Source organism: Protopterus annectens, chromosome 6.part0 (assembly GCF_019279795.1).
Source record: "Protopterus annectens isolate FY-2018-M chromosome 6.part0, PAN1.0, whole genome shotgun sequence".
Taxonomy (NCBI): Eukaryota; Metazoa; Chordata; order Ceratodontiformes; family Protopteridae; genus Protopterus; species Protopterus annectens.
Genome location: NC_056737.1, coordinates 318,787,628 through 318,810,308, shown reverse-complemented (window position 1 = coordinate 318,810,308; position 22,681 = coordinate 318,787,628). Strand labels below are relative to the sequence as shown.

The 22,681-nt window shown below is 37.7% G+C and overlaps 1 protein-coding gene across 1 annotated transcript in view; it reads right to left on the bottom strand.

The window, feature by feature from the left end:
* GANC (glucosidase alpha, neutral C) overlaps nucleotides 1-11,644 on the bottom strand; it is a 981,067-nt gene extending 969,423 nt beyond the window's left edge. Inside the window, exons 1-2 of the mRNA XM_044074070.1 lie at nucleotides 11,532-11,644; nucleotides 620-673 (exon numbers count right to left, since the gene is read on the bottom strand). Coding sequence (XP_043930005.1) covers nucleotides 620-673; nucleotides 11,532-11,569 — 92 coding nt within the window. The 5' untranslated portion in view covers nucleotides 11,570-11,644. The remainder of the gene's footprint in view (nucleotides 1-619; nucleotides 674-11,531) is intronic.
* Nucleotides 11,645-22,681: the final 11,037 nt, after the last annotated feature.

The window sequence follows — 22,681 nt, the reverse complement described above, 5'->3', positions numbered from 1 at the left end:
AAGCACAAGGTCCCATAACTGAAGCTGTTACACACCATGAAAGCACCAACATTTTGGTCTAACACAGTAGAGAGGGTATGTATAACAGGAAGTTAGAAAAACAGTATTTCCTTTCAAAAGTTAAACAATACTTGTCTATGAAGCTCTTCTGACAAGGGTGCAAGTCTGCCATTATTTGCAAGCTTACTTTTGACAGTACTGGTATTCCACTTTTCCACAGACTTTCTCCACATCCCAATGCTCTATAAGTAAACACTGTTCTGGTAGTACTATTTATTTATTTATGTATTTTGGCCATCCAACATATATGACCTGCTGCACTAACACACACTACATGTCAGGACTGCACGCAAAGAAAAAAGAAACTTCACTCAGTAAAACATTTGCAGTTAGCAATGTAACCACAAGCAAAAAATACAATGTGCAGAAGTGGAAGAAGGAAGGCTAGACAGATGCCTGATATGGTATATACTATGCACGCAATGTATTATCAATTTATCCTTGAATGAACGTTAAATGCAAACCTTAATATCAAACAAGAGAAAGCTTTTAAAATAAGTTAACGCTTAAAAGAAATTTAATACTGCAATGTAGAAAGTGAAGAATTGTGATTTCTTACCTGTAAAAGGCAATGTCATTACAGGTCTTGTACTGTGCAGTCTCTTCCGTCGCACTGCAGATAAGAAGCAGATAAGAAGCACAGAAAATGTAAATCAACTGAATCAGACTGGAAGTACAAGGCCAATTGTCTACTTGCTTATTTGACAGATTTAAAACAAGACACACCCACTTTAAATTCTCCCATGTATACTAACATGTCTCCCAAGTGTACCTCATTATGATGAACATTCCACATTATGAGTCTTAACAAATCCAAGTACCTCTCAGTCCCTCTTTGAAAGGGTCTGTCTCACGTTCACCATTAAGAATTGTTTTAACTGATATCCATGGCAAATAATACTACTGAATCATATTAATTCATAAAAAAAAAAATCTACGGGTATAAAGTTTTAATTGACATCCATGCCAAATACTATTGAACCATAATGATTAATCAAAATAACAGTATATGAGTATAAAGTAACTCATTTTAACCATCCTGTGGGCTTCCAAGATGAAGCTGATAGCAAACTGTTAGTAACTGTTCCACATTTTACCTGTTTGCTCCACATTACAAGACGTAGTGCTCCACATTTTAGAGATGGAAGGTTGAGAACTGATGACCTGTTGTCAGTGAGCTCAGACAATTCTTTTAATTCTACATCAGAAAAAGTAGAAAAATCAATAGTTCACCACAAAGTCTCCGGTTCCACCAATAAGCGCTAGTTACCCCAGTGACCACAAGGATACGATTCTTCACAAACGGTTTATTTAATCCACATAACGCCAATGAGACAAAACGAATAACACAGACTAGGACAACGATTCAGTACTGAAAAGAATTCAAGTACAAAGTGCAGGTACTGACTTAACACCACATAAAGAACGTGTAACAAAATAAAACGCCAAAAAACTACTAGAGTTTAGCGCTTTCAACCAGATTAACTGGTCTTCTTCAGAACTGATGAATGATACCTGTCTTACAATTTAAATAAGTTCTTCGGCGCCAAAAAGTTGGTTACTCTTTAAAGATACAGTGTTACAATCAAAGCGTGGTCCGCTGTTGTTTGAACAAAAACAGAAACAAAAACATAGCGCAACCTTTGCAACATATAAACATGTTGAACAATTCTAAATAATAAACATAAGTGATTATAATTGTATTGTTACCTAAAATTAATAAAAATTAATAAAAAATAAGAAAACAGACACTGCTGACTAATTTAAAAACTCGTACTGTCCATGTAATATAGAAGGATAAAAACTGGATGTAGTTTCTAATACCATGCTAGTCAAAATGAATGAATATAACTATAAAAAGTGTGTATGATCTTACTGTCAATTCAACAATCTGATTAAATAAACTTAAATGATTGCGTAACTAGTAGTTAAAATGTTAAAATATATCAGGAACCTCGTCCATGTTCTGTTATTAAATAAAAATGACTCAGTAAAGTATGAAAATAGTGAAAAAATTGAATATTCAATATACTGAAGATGAGTGCAAAATCATGTTTAAAAAATGTAATATGAAAAAGTTTATATAAATAGTATGTATAAATAAATATATGTAAAATATATACTATGATTGTGAATGATTTATTATTTAAGGATTGGGAGAAATTGTATAACAAACAATATATTGAAGCTGGAAAATGGGCATCTACCCTATGTAAACGCAAAAATGACAAAATGATGAGGGATAAGGATCAGTACCAACAACAATTGGCCTATGTGTGGCCCAAGAAACGTTACTATTCTATGGGAGAACACAATAATAAGGGGAACCCTTATAATCAAGTGGCCAAATATGAAGGGGGTGACTATCAAGATTATGAAGAGTATAGTGAACACACTAATGCACAGGGTTTTCAGAAACATCCGAGGGACAAAAATCCACCATATCTGAAAATGTATCAAAAGACATATTAACGGGGGAATCATTGGGAGAGGAAACCCTACCATTAGCTCTGATTAAGTATCAAAACAATGAAGAATTCTCAGTTATCACATCTTCTGATACATGTAACGGTAGATCTGATCAGTGCACTGTTTTAGATAATAATGAAATTTCAATTAAAGGGAATATTTATTCTTATCGTGATTTTAATATTTATAATTATTCTGATTTGCATATTGATAAAGTACATTTTAGGTTATTTGAGAAGGGTATGAAGTACATTCCTAACCCTAAATTTAAACTTACTGATGTATTAATAGATTTCAAGAAATATATCAGGAAAATCAATTTAGAAGTTTTATACAAGGACAAGATTACCAATAATAATAATGGTGGGGGTCACAAAACATGTCCGTCTTTTACTATTAAGAGTAAATTTACACCACCAAATCACCCCACTATTGACATTTTTGACAAAGTAGTAACCAGAGAAATATATAGTGAATATAACCATTTGAAAAGGGCGAAGGAATATGACAATCTGACGCAAGATGAAATTACATTATTATATGCTTTAAAAGAAGATAGTTCCATTAGAATAATGAAACCCGATAGGGGGGTGGGGGGCATTGCTATATATGATAACATGACTTATATTCAGAAAATATATGATATATTGTATTCTACAGGCAATTATGAAACAATTTCTTGGAATGAGCTACATATAGCATACCAAAGATTAGATTCTTACATTGAAGAATATTTATTAGATGGAAGAATCACTGATGAAATATACAAGTTTATTAAGGTAATTCATCCCAAATTAGCCACTATGGTAGGCATTCCTAAGACACACAAAGACACAAAAGACCCCCCCATTGAGACCCATTGTATCGGGTAGTTATTCTAAAACTTTTCAAATAGGGAAATTCATAGATATAATGCTTAAAAATATATATTCCTTTATACCGCACATGGTTAAAGATTCTTGGTGCTTTCTTTCCCAGTACCCAGTGTCTGATACTGGTAGTAGCAGCCCCAAACTTATAGTCACAATTGATGTGATTGATCTTTTTTCATGCATCCCTAAAGAGGAAGGATTGGAAGCATTTACAAACAGTCTGATGAGACACACTGACTTAGAATGGGACACTATATGTTTGATTGCCGAAATGATGTCCTTAGTATTAGAAAATAACTTTATTTACTTTGAAGGTGAGCTCTTTAGACAGATCAGAGGTGTTGCAATGGGGGCAGCATGTGCCCCCATTTATGCTAACATGGTTATGTTGAATTGGGAGGACAATGTGTTATTTAAGAGCATATACTATCAATATGTCAAATATTATTCAAGATTTTTGGACGATATTTACATTTTATGGCAAGGAGGTGAAGACATATTATTAGAATTTATTGAGTTCATCAACAACAGCAGTGATTACTTGAAATTCACACATTCTTTTGATTCAAAAGGTTTGCCATATCTTGACACTTATATAACACATGATGAAGGGAAAGTGAGTTCTAAAATTTATAGAAAATCCACATTTTCTAACAATTACCTTGACTATTCCAGTTGTCATCCTCCTAATGTCAAATATAATGTTTTCAAAGGTCAATGCATTCGAGCAGCCAGAATGGTATCAGAATTGGATGACTTGCATAAAGAGCTTTTACAAATAAAAGAATTTTTTAGTCAAAGAGGATATCCCCCACATATGATGGAAGATGTAGTGTCCTACATTGTCGAACACTGGGGTATGAAATACAAAGCATTATTAGGTTCGGGAGAAATTCAGAACAATCCCATCCTTAACAATGACGGTGTTAATCCCCGATTTCAGAGAGCTTGTATTATACCCTTTTACATCGGGGTAGACAATGTCAAGAAGATTATTTACAAATTCTGGTATTTGATTAGCAGTGAACAGAGTTTGGTTAAAGTCTTGGGTACTAAACCGAAATTTGTTTATAGGATGGGACAAAACTTGAAAAAATTATTGGAACATCAAAAAGGTAAAAGAGGTGAAAATCCAAATATACCTAAGAATAGTGTAGGTAGAAAATGTGGATTTTGCAATTACTGCAAATATATGTCTAGTGACGACAAAATATCATTAAATAATGGACACAAAAGTTTAATTGTGTGTAAAGAGGGTAACTGCAACACCAAGCAGGTAATTTATTTAGCCAAGTGTAGGGCTTGCACGGCGTTTTACGTCGGTAGAACAGAACGCTGCTTGAAAAAACGGATTTACGATCATATATACAGTATCAGGACTAGGGATACAACTAATGCTTTGTACAGACATATTGAGACATCAGGAGAACAACACACATTCCAATTTGCAATTTTAGAGATTGTCTCTAATGATCCTAGGGGAGGAGATTTTAGGGGATTATTGGCATTTAGAGAATCATGGTGGCAAATTTTTCTTGATGCCACCAGCTCACCAGGATTAAACGATAGCATTTCTATAAAATCGTTACTATTTTAGATTAAGTAGTAGTACATGATATGGTATAACTGAATTTAGTTTAATGTTAGGATTAGTATATTGGTTGGAATTGTACTTTTGATACACTTGAAACATTACTTCTTATCAATATGATATTCAATTACACTCAACTTATTTTTAGAATAATTACTATGTATTTATAATTTATGTTTATAGTAAATTCATCACTAAGTAATGGTATTTATACTAATTATTATGACTTAAACATTATTACAACAATGTATGTTTTAATTTATTCTTAATTGGCTTCTAGAAGTAATTTAATATTTTATAATTCACATACTGAGTAGATGCATAGCAATGAATTTTAGATATTTTACATATATTTATTTATACATACTATTTATATATTATTTATATAAACTTTTTCATATTACATTTTTTAAACATGATTTTGCACTCATCTTCAGTATATTGAATATTCAATTTTTTCACTATTTTCATACTTTACTGAGTCGTTTTTATTTAATAACAGAACATGGACGAGGTTCCTGATATATTTTAACATTTTAACTACTAGTTACGCAATCATTTAAGTTTATTTAATCAGATTGTTGAATTGACAGTAAGATCATACACACTTTTTATAGTTATATTCATTCATTTTGACTAGCATGGTATTAGAAACTACATCCAGTTTTTATCCCTCTATATTACATGGACAGTACGAGTTTTTAAATTAGTCAGCAGTGTCTGTTTTCTTATTTTTTATTAATTTTTATTAATTTTAGGTAACAATACAATTATAATCACTTATGTTTATTATTTAGAATTGTTCAACATGTTTATATGTTGCAAAGGTTGCGCTATGTTTTTGTTTCTGTTTTTGTTCAAACAACAGCGGACCACGCTTTTATTGTAACTTTTTGGCGCCAAAGAACTTATTTAAATTGTAAGACAGGTATCATTCATCAGTTCTGAAGAAGACCTAAACTCTAGTAGTTTTTTGGCGTTTTATTTTGTTACACGTTCTTTATGTGGTGTTAAGTCAGTACCTGCGCTTTGTACTTGAATTTTTTTCAGTACTGAATCGTTGTCCTAGTCTGTGTTATTCGTTTTGTCTCATTGGCGTTATGTGGATTAAATAAACCGTTTGTGAAGAATCGTATCCTTGTGGTCACTGGGGTAACTAGCGCTTATTGGTGGAACCGGAGATTTTGTGGTGAATTCTTTTAATTCTCTAAAGTCATATTTAATTTCCCTCTGGCACTGGATTTAATGGACTAAATTATCCATTAATCCCAGTAAATCTGCAGTGATAGTTTTTGAAACAACAAAAAAACTGGCTAATTTCGCAAAAATTGGAAATAAGCAACTGACTAAATAATACCATCAGTCAAATGTCACTCAAAAAGTACCAGGGCATTTTCTAGATCCCGCCGTCTTTTAAAGAATATAACTGAAACAGCAGTTTTCAAAGTACTACTTCAGCCAATTTACTGCGACTGTAACATTTCTGATATACTTGCTCGCTCCTGTCATTTTAAAAAAAAAAAAAATCATTGTCAAAAACTGTTTTCTTGCCAAAGTCAGACAACAGTGTATCATTAGTAGCCCTTCACTCTGCCACAAGCATAAGCACGCTGCAAAACACTACAAACCTGGCAGATTTATCTTATCATTAGTAGAGTAGACACACTGGTTTCCAATAATGGCCACAGCTGCCATACGTTTTGTACAACGTTGCTGAAAATAATGCACTTAAATAACTGCACACAACTAATTGCTACATAGCAACTGAAAAATCAGTTTCATTCATTTAGAGGAAATGACTTACTGGACCCCAATTTGGAATGGTCATTGATGAGAGGGACTTCATTTAGATGGGACTTGAATGCTGGAGTCAGTAAACACAAAAATTAGAATTCAGAAAACACTGCATGGCTTTCAAGCCAAGTCAGTGGATATGAACCTTGCAATGCAGCTATAGTGGGACATGCAAATTGCTGAGGGGGTGAAGATAGGGCAGTCTGCAGGATCTACAGCTTGACCAGCTCCCTAACACCTGTCTCTCACGTCCACTCAGAAACAAATGGTCCACAGGACCTTGATAGATGAACAAATGGATCAAATGGGCACAAAAAGAGAAGCCAATGGAACGATGCTGTAGGGAAACTTGTGTTACAATGCTTACACTATCCTTTATATTGAATGTATATACATACCACTCAACCTCTGAGAATTAAAATCACAGAATTATGCTTTAAACCCATATCAGAAAGTTGTAAACAAGATCAATTTCATATTTTCAGAGTACGAGTTTTTTGCATATTTGAGCACAAAAAGTTAGTGATGAGAAATATTTTTTTATCTGCCTACTTCAGTTTTTTAATAGTGTTAGCACATTTAAACACATCTATCACTATGATAAAAATGAACATACCTAAGATGAACATGACTAAATCTAAGGGTACAGGTCAGAATACTACATTTAAATCAAAGTAGTTGAGAAGTATGCATAGATAATAAATGCCAGTTTCATTACTTCTGTTTACTTTGGCTGCTGTCCGCATTATGTTTGCATTTTGCTAGTGTCTGCTCTCTTTCTGGAAGCATATCTCTAACTATTTCAGCTTTATATGCTCTGCATTGACACTGGGCCACAGGTGATCTGTGGACTTACCAAACTGATAGATAAATAAATAAATAGACATGGAACACATAATGCTGAACACTGGATTCTGCAGGATAAGTCACACTCCCAACACAGAGCAAAGAACGTTTTATCTTCATTACCAACAGAAAAACTTGTTTTGCAGAATTTTGACTGCTTCTATTTTTAAACTATTATAATTATGTGTAACATAGAAAAGAAAAATTAGAAAAAAAGTACACGTAATCTGCAATTTTTAGGGGAAATGGACAGTTGATTATCCTGATCAGGCCAGTTGATTGCCTTAGCTTATTTTCACAGTCTGAATTCAGACTGCTAACAGGCATCTGCTAACTAAAAACAAAATAAATTATACAAAAAAAGTAGTACCTTTATTATTTAAACAGCTACCTACCTACAGTCAATTGCTACTACTTTTTTGTTTAGCTCTTACGTAGTTGTGTTCTCTTTGACGTAGTTTAGAATATGTTCTGCTAAACTGTACTTGGATATTACATACTACAGAAAGTGCTGGTTAAAACTGGAACCTGTGCCTTGCAGCATATTGTGGTAATAAAGTTCAAAAGGTCAAAGTGCATAAATACTTGCATAGTACAGCTGACTAGCACCACATAACATCACCAATTAGGCTAGTTTGTGAGGCATCACTAAGCGATGTCACACAAAATGAGCTGCTGACAGAGACAGGATAAGTCAGGTCTGCTACCAAGTTATCCTGCATATACAAAAAAGTCCCCTGAGGAACTACAGTACACATATCCAAGGTGCACAGAACACACTACAATTAACAGATGCAAACTTGCTGGCCAGAATCAAAAGCTTTGTTTTTAATCATTATAAGTATTGTCGCCTCACAGTAAGACGCTGTCCGGTTCGATTCTCAGCTAGAGCGTCTTCTGCGTGGAGACATGCGTGAATGGGCATACTTTCATTGAAGGCTGTGCGTCAGGGCTGGTAACTCGGCACGTAAAATTAACTACCAATCATTAGCGGACCTGAGTTCCGCTGTGGCGACCCCTAACCGGGAAATGCCGAAAGACACAACATAAGTAAATATATATTCATAGATTATGAATTCAAAGCCAATAAGAAACAAAGAAAAAAAAAACAATATAGATTTCCAGGAATACCACTGTTCTTGGCCAGAATGTGCCACTAGCACTCTGGACAATTTTACTTTATTTTAAGTTCAGTACAGTGAACTGAACCTTGCAACCCCCCCCCCCCCCCGTTTCAAGCACAGCCCTGGAAATGAAAACTTTTTTTTTCAGCAAATGAAAAAAAGCAACATTTAGGCAGTATATCTGCCATGCATGATACAAATAAAGCACCTTATAACAATAAGCAGCACAAAAATTATAAACATAAATTAGCTTTCCACAACTGTTACTATCACATAAACAACTTCAGGATGTTTCTTAGAGATTTCTGATCTGGAAAGCTTATGACATTTTATTTTCTTTAACATGTTTAAGTCAGAATGCAAATAACTCAAGTCAGGTACTCTATTAAAGGCATGCGTGTGCAGAGGCACTAGAGCATTCACTTGAGCATTTGTTTGGCCTTTTATTAAAAAAAGTTTGGTGTTTCATCTGGCCTGTTCTAAGGTGGTTTTTGTGATACTTGGACTTTTCTTGGTGGTTGTGAACTCAAATCAGGTACTAGTTTTTCAATTTGGATGGCCAATTTAATTGAGTTATTTCTTTTGTTTCCCAATCCACATAAGAATTGCCTTCTGCATTATGTATCCTTGAATTCTGCCACACTACCTCTACAAGGCTGTTCAACTATACACTGCTGTTTCTGTGAAATAATACTGCCTTACATCTTCCTTGCATCTTTGCATGGTATCCTATTGTTTTCATATGTTTCTATTAAGATGTGCCCACTTGGACATAGCAGATTTACTAAAGGCACTCTCTTCAAGACAACACATGTTAATCTCCTGCTACCCCTCTCTCCATATAGCTTATTGTGCAATATGAACATTTATTTGCTATTTTGTGACGTATGAATCTCAAGTCTTTACAAAAGTGAATGTTACATGTCACTGAAAATGAATAGACAAAATGTAGGACACACATAGCTTAACAGTGAGAGTTTATAATCTAGCCAACCTAACAAGTAGTAAAACTTGCAGAACATGCGCAGCTTATAAAATATAGCTGCCATAAATTCCAAACCAATTCACTGCTAAAATATGTGCAGTTTTGAAACAAGCCATCAGGCAATTTCAAAATGGGCATAAAATATGTTGCATGTTACCGAATCAAAACAGTTGGTCCAAAACAGTTGGCCCACTTTCTCACTGGTATGCTGTTCAGCTGGAGTCATTTTAATTTAAACAAGCTATGGAAGAATTCAATAACATAACACTTTTTACATACATGGTCTAGTCTATATCAGGTGTCATGGGATTCACACATAACCTGATGACACCCTTAATCTTTGGCAATAAAACACTGTTCAGAGCATTATACAATAAGACTCACTCCCCAGTCTCTCCCTGGCCTAACCTCATCTCTTTCTTCCTTTTCCCCTTTCACAACTCACTCCATCACTCTCTCTTCAACTCTCCTCCACTTTATACAAACTAAAATAAACCTTTTTGCTTTTTCCTCCCATCTTTTAATAATTTGAGTACATACTGTAAAACATGGCATTTAATATGTGCTCCTCTTAATAAACACTGTACTTCCTATATTGTAATTCTGTACTAAAACCTAAAATATACTTACCTCTAATGTTTATGAACTGTACTAATATTACTCACATTGCTTGTATATAACTCTGGCACCCTATATGACACTAAAATGATTACGCTTATGGTTATTACATGTCCCTCTTTATGCAAGACAGTTGCTATTTGTGCATTTGCGTCCTGCGAGAAAAACACGAAAATGGCAAATGTCCTTAGATTTAGGGCAATTGTTTTCCAAGTAATAATTACATCAAGTTGTGTAATGGACACTCTAAATTGGCTGTGTGTGTGTGTGTGCGAATGCGAAGGTGTGGAAGAACTACCGCGGCAGGGGTAGGTGTAAATCTTGGGTCTAGATGATTGTCACTGATGAAGTGGCACCCTGACCACATGTGCTAAATGGGGAAAGGGATAGTGGATGGATGGATTTGCGTCAAATTATTATTAATATTATATGAAACCAAAGAAACAACTACATTTCTACAAGCCTTTGTGCAAAGGATTAAGTTTTGTCATCTGCACTAGTTGCGGGTATGATCTGTCCTGTATAACCTCACATTACCATAATGAATGTCCAGCTTCGAGCATCTAAAAACCGAGAAACTGTAATCCACATGGATTAGTACTCTACACTGGATAACAAAAATACAGAAAAAGAAACGTAGAAAAACATGCATAAAAATGTTAAGGATCAGATCATTCTAGCACCAAAAAAGTGTATCCATTTTGTCTACAGGGCATCTTTATGACCATTATATATTTCACATGAGATTTCTCAAACCGATCGGCCACGGTTGTGTAATTTTCAAGGCTGTACAGACAGGTCTCGACTTGAGACTAATAAAACAGCCCCTACCAAAGTAAGAAACTACTCTTTAAAACTTTAGGCTAGACGCCACAGTGAAAACTTATATTTACTGTAAAGCTCTCCTACCACACAACATGCTAAAAATGCAAAAAAAGGGTCTGTGTCCTAAAGTAAAAGAAAACAACACAAAGTGTGTACGCCTCAGTAGACAATCGCTTCAGACGTGCAAAACTTTGCAAAGCACTGGCTTCTTTCTCGTCCGTGGAACAGCCGCTGAGAAAGACGTGACAGATGCGATCATATTTCCTTGTACAACAAAAATAACATGACACATAGATACCGTACCAGAAGCTTCTGTTGAAAGCAGTAAGAAAAAATACAATGGATACCTGCACTCCTCCACCTGCGCTTCGTGCTCTGGTTCCATTTACACGGTATCACTTGTCGCACCCACAGCAGAGGTGTTCCAACGAACTTCATTCACCCTTCGCCGACTACTCTCCGCCGGCATGCATGAAACGCGCATGCGCACATGTTCGGGACGACACTAAAACCATAACCAATAGAAAGGTAAGATTGCTTCACGCCAGTGAGTGTCTTCGGTAGATCGATTTTAATAAGGCATTACTGATTTCTTACCCTCGTAATAATGGGTTTTTTTTTGTCCAACAATGCCTTTGCCAAATGGAGCTTCTTAAATGTTCCTTAGTCTAGCTTTAATTTTACAACCAACACATGTTGGCATCATTTTTCATTTTCCTTCCCGTACTATATTTCATTGTCATATTTCAATAATTTCAAACAGTGCTGAAAGAATAGGTTACCCTTTAAAAGTAAGAGCTAGTTATTTGAGAAGTTGATTAAGTAGTGGCGCTTACTGTAAATAACATTTCCTAAAGAGTGAGCGAGTAGTCTACATCTGGCCATGTAATGGAGTGGAGGCTAGTAAGTTGTGAGTCCTTCATTTTGACTCCCTCTCTTTCGGAAAACAGTTGGAGAATTGCACTTGACAAACAATGGCAAAAATATAGGGTTGCCACCTTTTCAAATGGCCAAAGTGGGACATTTTCGGGACACACATCAGATTTTACAGGCCGACACATACCCACGGTCAGTACAAAGGACAAAACTTAACTTTTTTTCCTAAATAAAAGCTTATTCTTGTAGCAGTTTAGTTGCTTATTATGTTTCTTGTAACATTTAGGTCTTTTAAATACAGAAATAACTATTTTATGGAACTATTACATAAAATATGGGACATAATTATGTCCTACAATCTCAGGACATTTACCCTTTTTAATATTTTTTGTCATGACACAACTGCCCAAAGAGGGACTGTCCCTCTCAAAGTGGGACAGGTGGTAACCCTAAAATAATATAGCAATAACCCACGCCTGCTGGATTTACCCATGGTTGGTGTGGTTTTAATATAGCAATAACCCACGCCTGGGTGTGGGTAATGCTGGATTTACCCACAGTTGGTGTGGTTTGGTCACGAGGGCGAAGCCCGAGTGGCCAAACAAAGACAACCGTGGGTAAATCCAGCATTACCCACACCCAGAAGTGGGTCATTGCAATTATACAATGACATTATTTAAGAAAAAAATAATTATTTTTCTTAAATAATGGCATTGTATAATGCCTCCTTGCAGCCCTTCCGCAGCTGTCTGGTATTCTGCGGCAGTTCTGATGTACTGCGCATGCGTATGCTTACGCAGTACATCAGAGCTGTGGGCAAAAGCAACGGAGAAAGCAAGATCTCCGTTGCTTTTTACAAACTGTCTCGCTATGTTAAAGGAGTTTAACATAGAGAGACAGCTTTAAAAACATAGAGAGACAGCTTTAAAAAAGCAACAGAGAATATCCGTTGCTTTTTTAAAGCTGTCTCGCTATGTTAAACCCATTTAACATAGCGAGACACCTTTAAAAAAAGCAACTGAGATAGGAAGATCTCTGTTACTTTTTTAAAGCTGTCTCGCTATGTTAAACTCCTTTAACATAGCGAGACAGTGTCTAAACAGCAATGGAGATCTTGCGTTCTCCGTTGCTGTAAAAAAAGAGCTATACTAATGGAAAAAGTCTGGGTGACCAGACCTTTTTCCATTACTATAACTCTGATTTACAACGTGCACGCTGACCAATCAGTGTGCACGTTTTGGAATATTAATGGGGGGGGGTCATTGTATAATTAAGCAATAACCCACGTCTGGGTGTCGCTAATGCTGAATTTACCCATGGTTGGTGTGGTTTGGTCGCAAGGGCGAAGCCAGAGTGGCCAAACAAAGACAACCATGGGTAAATCCAGCATTACCCACACCCAGAAGTGGGTTATTGCTATTATACAATGACATTATTATTAAATTAAAATACTTAGTTTTCTTAAATAATGGCATTGTGTAATGCCTCCTTGCTGCCCTTCCACAGCTGTACAGTATTCTGCGGCAGTTCTGATGTACTGCGCATGCGTATGGTTACGCAGTACATCAGAACTGTGTGTGTGGAAGCAATGGAAAAAGGAAGATCTCCGTTGCCTTTAAAAACTTGTCTCGCTATGTTAAGAGTTTAACATAGCGAGATAGCTTTAAAAAAAAGCAAAGGAAGATCTCCGTTGCTTTTTTTAAGATATCTCTCTATGTGAAACTCATTTAACATAGCGAGATAACAGCAATGGAGCTCTTCCGTTTTCCATTGCTGTCTAAAAAAAAAAAAAAAGACATACTAATGGAAAAAGTCTGGCAGACTGGACCTTTTTCCATTAGTATAAGTCTTTGATTTACAACGTGCACGCTGACCAATCAGCGTGCATGTTTTGGAATATTAATGGGGGGTTGTATAATTACAGTTCTTCACTTCTTTCACTACAAAAATGTATATTAATTCACAATCTCTTATTCTGTCAATGTTGCAAGTTAATAATGCTAATATTTTGATTATTTCTGGATTTGTCCCTGATTCTCGAGATCTGTCCCTGATTTGTTGGGAGCTATGCAAACAGCACAATATTTTATGATATTACAGAATGTGCCTTCCTCCTAATTTGTCAGTTACAATAAGCAATTATCATTTGTCTTTGTATAAATCGGAGAATTTATGTGGGTCTATAGGTGCATTTTATGTTGACTGGGATAGTCTGCCTTTTTTCATGCACTTTGTGTTTTCTTGTACTTGTGTATTTTATAGCACAGGTTAGATTCAAATTTGCCAAATCTAGACTGTCTGGCATTATCTGAGCACTAAAACTAGCCATCTTACTTTAAGAGAGCTCCCTTCACCCTGGTGACAGCAGAGTGTAGCAAAGAACCCATCTGAAATGGAGATTGTTGGAATAAGGATCTGTATTGGGCAATTTCATCAGCCAGCTTGTTTGAAAATTGCTTAACTTGTTTTAAAACAGGGCTCTTTTGCTACATAAGCCCCACATTTGTGTGGGTCTGTGCCTGTTTTAACACAGCTCCACAGAGTTTGGCGACCAGCCACTGCTCTACTATCTTCATCTGAGCAATCTGAGGCATCTGTTTGCACATACTGCACCTTCATGCAGCACTGTGCAGTGGAGGTAACCCTTTGCAGTTATAGACACAAAAGCTAAAGTAGATTTACTGTGCTGTTAATATCTATCAGATTATAAGTCTTCAGTTTGCTATGCTACTGTATGTAAGACTAAGTATCGTAATTGCACTCTCATTGTATACAATGTCACTACCTGCTATTACTGTAAGAACTGTCTTCTAGTAGAATTGTTATATAAGATTATTGGTCTTGTCTCCCACTTGACCAGTTTATTCTGTTTTAGTCTTTTTACTGTTATGAATGTCTGTTACTATTTTTTTTTCTTTATTGTATTATAGGATTTTCTTTCTACTAACATAATAGTCTACTAACAATGGAGCTTTTATCCCTGGGCCTCCACTGAAAAAAGGTTTTATGCCCGGTCAGACTCTCCCGGTAAACAAATGTAAAATAAAATAAATAAAAATAAATTTATTTTCCCTTAGAAGCTGCCCGTGCTCAAGCTAAGGAGTCCCTTAAATTGCGCTTAGCTGCTTGGAGAGCACGGAAATGGAACAGCTTGTTGTAAGTTCACCAAGGCAGATTCAGTAAATCCAGGTAGGCACCAAACGAATTCAAATAATTCCTTTATTCAGAACCACAGAATAATAACACACAAGCGCTTTCGCTCAGAGGAATTCTGAGCTTTATCAAGTGACACCATGCTGTTGAATCAGGTGTCTTATATACCTTGAAAATCCTAGGTTAATTAGAAAGCACTACCAATTAACATTTTAAAGAGACTGTGCACTATTCCACATGCTTAAAAATTCCTTTAAAACAAAATATATAAAAAAATATAATAGATTGCTTAAAATAATGCATGAATGCATCTGTCACTACTAAAAATGCTAATAGCTTAAAAATAAACAAAACATTGTGCACTGTTACCATAGTGTTTACTTTGTAATAAAATTTGCTTTGTGCAAAAAGTTGCACTTCTTTTGAAAACTGGGATAAGATGGAGTGACTTGACGTACCAACTGTTGTTCATGTAAGTATAATATAAGGCTAATGCCTAGTATGGGTATGACAATATTTTCCTTTTCTTGGTCTTGTTGACAACCCTGCTGGAAAAAGAACACTATATCTTAACCAAGTTAAACTATGCTGTACAATAGGTCTTTCCTTAACATAGACTTTGTATAGTGTAGCATTAAGTGAAAATCATGCCCATGTGTATGAGTACTTGCCATAAGTAATTGTGTGGGGAATGTCAAACTAAAGTCTTGCCCTTCTTAGTTTCAATAGCGGCTTGATACTGATCAAACCGTTAAGCCCAGGGGTTCTCCCAGCATCTAACTTTAATTGCCAGAGGAGTTCTCGATATTCTAAAGTTGATTCCCAGTCACCCCCCCTGGCATCAGGCTTAACTTGCTCCAGTACCATAAATTTCAGTTTTATGTTTGGACAGGTCAGGAGTGCTTATAAAAGCGTTGGTTTCCTTCTTTTGTTTATATCATAAAATGCTCGTATATCCGCTATGGAATTCCCTTTCCGTTTTGCCTACATAGAAACTGCTGCATGTGGTGCAGAAGCCTAAATAGACCACTCCCTTGCTACCACATGTGAAATGGCCTGCAGGGTAGATTTTAAACCTTCTGGATGGAATGGTGATACTTTTTTCTTCCAAGATGGCATGGCATTGGCTACATGCCCCACATTTAAATGTTCCCTTTCTTGCTGGGTTAGTTTTCCTTGTAATGTTCTGCTTTTTCTCAAACATTTCCTTGAGATTGGTACCCCTTCTCCTTACAAATGAAGGTTGGTCAGGCAATAGCCCCTTAAACTCTTCAAAGAGGGCAAGTACAGGCCAGTACTTTCTTACAGATTCCTCCATTTCCCTTGAGTGCAAAGAGTAGGTGTAGATAAAACTGTTCTTAAATTCATTGTTGATAACGGGAACAGAGCTGGCTGGTATGCCCGTTCCCTTACCCAGAAGGGGTGGATAGACAGTTCCTCTTTTGGAATTTACCTCCTCGACCAGGCTTTTGAAGAGGTCCAGAGGATAGCCCTTTCTAAGAACAGACTTTCCAAAACCTGACCTCTGCCATGTAGTCGTCATGTCCACTGCAAATCCTGCTTGCCCTGATGAGTTGTCCTTGACAATGCCTTTTTCTGGAAAAAGGATGTGCACTCTCAAAGTGCAGAACAGAGTTGGAAAAAGTAGGTTTTCGATACAGCTTAGATTGAAAACTGTTCTCCAAGTAATTTTTGTATATGGTGACATCCAAATAATGCAATTGGTCTGGATCGGTGGAGTGAGTGAACTGCAGAAAATTGGTACTTGCATTGATGTGAGCAAAAAACCTCAAAAGCTCATCCTCAGACCCTTGCCACAAGATGCAGATGTCATCAAGGTAACGTCTGTAGAGTAGTAGATGTTGCTCCCAAGGGGGGATCAATACAAACTTGTGCTCCCATACGTGAAGAACCAAGTTGGCATAAAAGGTGGCACAGGATGCCCCCATTGCTACTCCTTTACTTTGCTTGAAGATTTCTCCATTGAAAAAGATGAAGTTGTTACGTAATACGATTTCCATGAATTCAATGACCAAGTTGCTTAGTCTGTTGTTCAAATCAGTTTCATTGGTGAGAAACTCACCAAACCAGTCCAGACCCTCATCATGTGGAATGCTAGAAAAGAGATCCTTGATGTCAATGGTCACCAGCAACAGGTCAGGAGAAAACTTGGTAGTAGGAAAATCACACAGAAAGTGCCAGGAGTCCTTGCATACATGTGTAAGCAGGGGGGTGAATCTCTTAGTCAAACAATCAATAAATTTACTGATGGGCTCCGTGATTCCTCCTGCCCCTGCTACTATTGGCCTGAATGCTGGTGGGTTAGTTCCCTTATGAATTTTAGGGATGCCAAACAAAACCGGTATCCTTGGTTTTTCTACATGTAAATAATTGTAGAGCTTCTCATTGATGGAATTTTGCAGCAATAAATCGTACAAATGGTAGTTGATTTGCGCTAGAGCAATATTGACTTCATTTCGTGAGACTGTTGAATATTGCCCATCATTTTGAAGCATGTTATGAATGTAAGCCTCATAGTCTGCAGCAAACATCAACACTACCCTCCGCCTTTGTCCGGCTTCATTATCCTTACATTTTCGTCCTTTAACTGTTTAATAAAGTTGAACCCTTCTTTAGAGAAGTTGCCAGCTAATGAAGTCTTTCTGTCCATAGATATTTTCCTAAAATCCTTTTCCACCAAATTCTCAAAAAGATATGAGTGGGTGTAGTGGGGGGTTAAATACACTTCTGCGGCTTGGACCTGTCTCCATAAATTGTTGCCCCTTAAAATAGTGTGTTAAATTCAAACCCCTGGTAAAGAGTTTTAACTCAACCAGGGACTGTGAAAGATTCATAGGTCTAGAAGGCACAAATTGCAAGCCACGCGTGAACACGTCAAACACCCAGTCATCCAGTTCTAAGTCCGTGTAATTATAAATGGCAAAGTTATCCTTTCTTAAAATAGTACACATGTCATTAAGGCCCCCTATACCATTGCCTTTAATACTGTTAATGTGGTCCACAGCAAATTCTGTGTTTGAAGTGTTTAATGTTACTTCAAAAAAACTTTCCTCATTCACTACCTGCGGGTCCATGCCCTGGGTGCCTGTTTGTGTCCCCAAACCCCGGGCCTCCCGGGGTTCTGCTGAAAATCCTGGTTGACACCCTTCCTACCCTTTTCAGCTAGCCTTTCACTTCTTCGAGGTGGCTTGGAGAGCACCTCAGCTGAGCTTTCTTCAGCATTTGCCACTTTAACTGAAATCTCCTAATCCCTAATAGTCTCGTGCCCTTTGAGAACCCCAATAAAACAGACCCAGCATTAAGCCCCCGATTAAATCATATCAATCCTCATTAAAGTAAGCAAATTTACCCCTAGTATTATGGATGGTCAGTTCTCCTCTGTTTCTCCTGCCAGCCTGATTGACATGGGTATCCTGAGGCATTCTAGCAACTGCCTCATGTACACTGACAATCCACTACTCTACCTCCTGCACAAACCACGCTCTCAACACATAAAACATCAAACGTGGAAGCACTCAAAAAAAATTTACGTAAACACCAGAGACCTCCGAAACACAAGCATACTACACCTAGTACAATACCTACAGCACTTAATGCACATAAAACCACAAGCACAAATGTCTCACTAAACAAGCCCCTAAGGCAAAGCACATCTAAACCCAATTTTTTGGTCATAAGAAACTCTATAGTGAAACACACAGATGTCACACTTACTGGGCAGCACTAGGGGAAGGCTACGGTCAGTTGTCTGTCAGGTGCCAGGATTCACCAGATCACATGCGCACTCAGGTCTCTCCATAACAAATACTGTTACGACTGCATCATAGTTCTTGGTGTAAATGACTTGAGATGTACCTCACTGGAGCATATGAAGAGAGACATGACTGAGCTCTCTGAATATGTGTCTCAGGCAGATTTGTTCTTAGCCTTGAGCAGCCTATTACCTTCATCTAAGATGATACTACAATATAAACAAAAAATGATTAACTTCAACAATTGCCTTAGTTTCTGGTGTCATTCTAAGGAGATCCAGTACCACTCAGCCTGGGAGGACACGGTAGATAGACCAAGCTGCTTTGCTAGAAATGGTCTTCATCTGTCACCTCTGGGATTTTGGTTACTGGCTAAAGTTCTTGCCTTCCCCATAGTGCCTTTCTAGGCAATGTCTAACAACAAAATTCCTGACTTAAAAATATCTTCAAAAAGCAACCTCAAGGTTATGCTGCTAAACGCTAGGAGTCCAAACCTAAAACGGCACTTACTGGAAGCAGTCCTCAACTTAGAAGATCCTGACATCTGTGCAGTCACAGAGACTTGGTTTAAGGCCACAGAAAGCACCCCAGCCATGCTGGGTTATAATGCCTTCCACACATTCAGACCACAAACTGAAAGTGAGAGAACTAAAGGAAGTGGAGTATCAAAATTTATCAAAGATAAATACACCTCTAGATTAGTTAAACAAAATGATTCCCTTGAACAAATCCAAATCCAGTTGACTGTAGGTAAGACCCCTCTCCAAGTTATTGCAATTTATACAACCCTTCCATGAACCAGGATACCCACACTGCATACTTGGATCTACCCAAATTACTCAAGATGCAGCCAAATGCCTTGGTTTTAGGTGACTTTAACAAAGCATCCATAAATTGGGTAAATTATATGGGTACTAACACACTTGCCAAAGGTTCTTGAACGTCATCATCTTCAATGCCCTGGACCAGTTGGTTGACACCCCCACAAAGGGCCCAAGCATTCTTGATCTGGTGCCTTTTAACATGGGTGTTCGATGCACCACTCCATGTGTGTGTCCCTCCCTAGTGAGGTCTGATCATAAATCAGTCTCATAGGTTCATAGGTTCATAGGTAGGTACTAGGCTATCTGCCCGAGGGCATTTATAAGCCTAGCCAGAGTATGTCGGCTTTTGCCACCCCATTGATTAATTAACTGATTCTCTGTCAAGCAAAGCCAATGAAGTGATCCCAGGGGTTTAATTTCTGTTACCCATCTACTCGTCAAGGTTTCTCTTGAAGAGTGTTAGTGAGGGGCTCTGCCTAATGTAGTTTGGAATTTTGTTCCAGAGCATGGGTAGTCTCTGTGACAGGAATCTATCCCTCCATCATGTTCTATTTATTGTTGTGGTGAGGTTTAGTTCACTAGAGCGCGTGGCTCGCAGTGACTTGGATTTCTTTAGGTGGAGCATGTCCATCAATTCTGAGTTGGACATGGCTTTGAAAGTCAAGCAGAGATCACCTCTGAGTAAGCGATATGCAACTGAGTACAGCCGGAGTTTTTTCAGTTGGGCTGCATAGGACATCTGTTTGAGGCCAGTAATCCTCTTGGTGAGGTACTTTTGTGGTCTCTCCAGCTGTTGGAAGTGTCTTGTGAGGTACATCCCAAATGGATTCATTAGAAGTAACGATAACATCTAACCCCCCATTAGCAGCAACTAGACTAAAAAACTTCTCCAAAGCCAATTACAGTCTAATACGTGATGACATTAATAGCTTCATAGCCCCTGCCCTCACTGATGACATGGACACCTATACTGGGAGTTACACCAATGCCTTGTATAAGCATGTATACAAATGTATTGACTCAGCCATACTGGATAGGATCCAAACAAGATCCTCAAGAAAGAACAATCCTGTCTGGTGGACAGCCATCATTAACAGGTTATATGATAACAGAAAGAAATTGCTGTCCAAGAGCAGGAAGGAACAGTCTCTGAATTGTTAAGCATTCCCTCCTCACCTTAAACAAACAAATAAGACACCTTGTAAGGCATTCTAAAGCTAATTATGAATCCAGATTAGCCTCCTTCACTAAGGATAACCATAAGGCCTTGTTTGGCTACATCAGGAATCTTAAATGAAAAACCCAGATCTGCGCAGAACTGGTTGTTAATGGTAACACATATAGTGAACCAGCAGAAATAGTTAACATGCTAGCTGACAGGTTCAGTGAAAATATCCCCCCCCCTGTCCCCACCACATCCCCCAAAGCATCCCTACCACCTGCCCTCCACCCAGTCTCTCCAAGGAGCAGGATATAAACGCTCTCTCCAAAGCCAAAAACACAGCCTCTATGAGACCTGATAATATCTCAGGCTGCGTTCTAAATGGATCAAAGCAGAAACTAGCTGCACCACTGGGTACTCTTTTTTAACCACAGTCTAAGCACGGGTTTTGTACCTGCTGAATGGAAAACTGCAACTGTTATCCCATTACATAAAGGAGGCACTTCCATAGACCCTGGGAACTATAGATCCATAAGCCTGACCAGCCTAATCTGCAAGCCTATGGAAAGAATAAACATGGACCTTATCAACAAGGATAAAGGAGACCTCCAAACACTTGACTCGACTTAGTGTGGCTTTGTTAAAGAGAAATCCTGCCTCTTGAACTTGGTGGACTTCTTTGAGACAGTCACCAAACCCTGAATAAAGGTAAATCTGTGCATATGGCCTACCTGAACCTGGCCAAGGCCTTTGACATTATTCCCCACTTAGGCAGCATTCATAAACTTACCCAGCTGGAGATTAAACCGTATATTGTCAGGTGAGTTGTAAATTAGCTCACTGATAGAATGCACACTGTCAAAATAGGTGACTCTACCTTCACCAGCAGACCCGTAACAACTGGTGTTCCACAGGGACCTGTGCTGGGGTCCCTATTGTTTGGACTCTACTTCTCAGATGTACAGGCTGAAACAAAAGGCCTATGGCTGACAAAGTTTGCTGATGATTGCAAACTGGGTGCCATCATTGAGTCCCCAGACAATGTCAACATCCTACAAGAAGGACTTACACAGACAAATGACTGCTGCCAAAGTTATGGGCTAAAACTCAGTGCAAAAAAATGCATTATCACCCCCTTCAGCAAGGGCGACATCCCTGCAAATTACCACATTAATAACAACACCCTAAGCATGCAATCAATGTTGAGAGATTTGGGCACATGGGTTGGCAGCAAACTTTCCTTTGATCACCATGTCTCCACAGTGTAAGAAAGGCTTTCAACGTCACCTACCTCATAAGTAAGAGATTATGACACCCCTGTACTCCTCACTCATCAGGCCAATAATAAGAGTACATTGCTACCTTTGGTATGTACCTTACCAAGCACGTGCAGCAACTGAAAAGACCTCAAATGTTTCTTACAAAGAAAATTCAGGGTCTTCAGTATATGCCATACGTTGACAGACTGAAATCACTGTCACTGTACTCTGTATCTTACAGACTACTCCGAGGTGACCTCTGCCTTGTGTATAAAGCAATCTCAGATCTTGCTCTAATGGAAATGTTGCACATTCATAAATCAAATTGTATAGGATGCACTCGCTCTAAGGAACTCATTATAGTATGTGACATCAACAGGGCGTGCTATAGAGACAGATATATTCCACAGAGGTTATCTCTCCTCTTGCACAAACTTACAATTCAGGTAA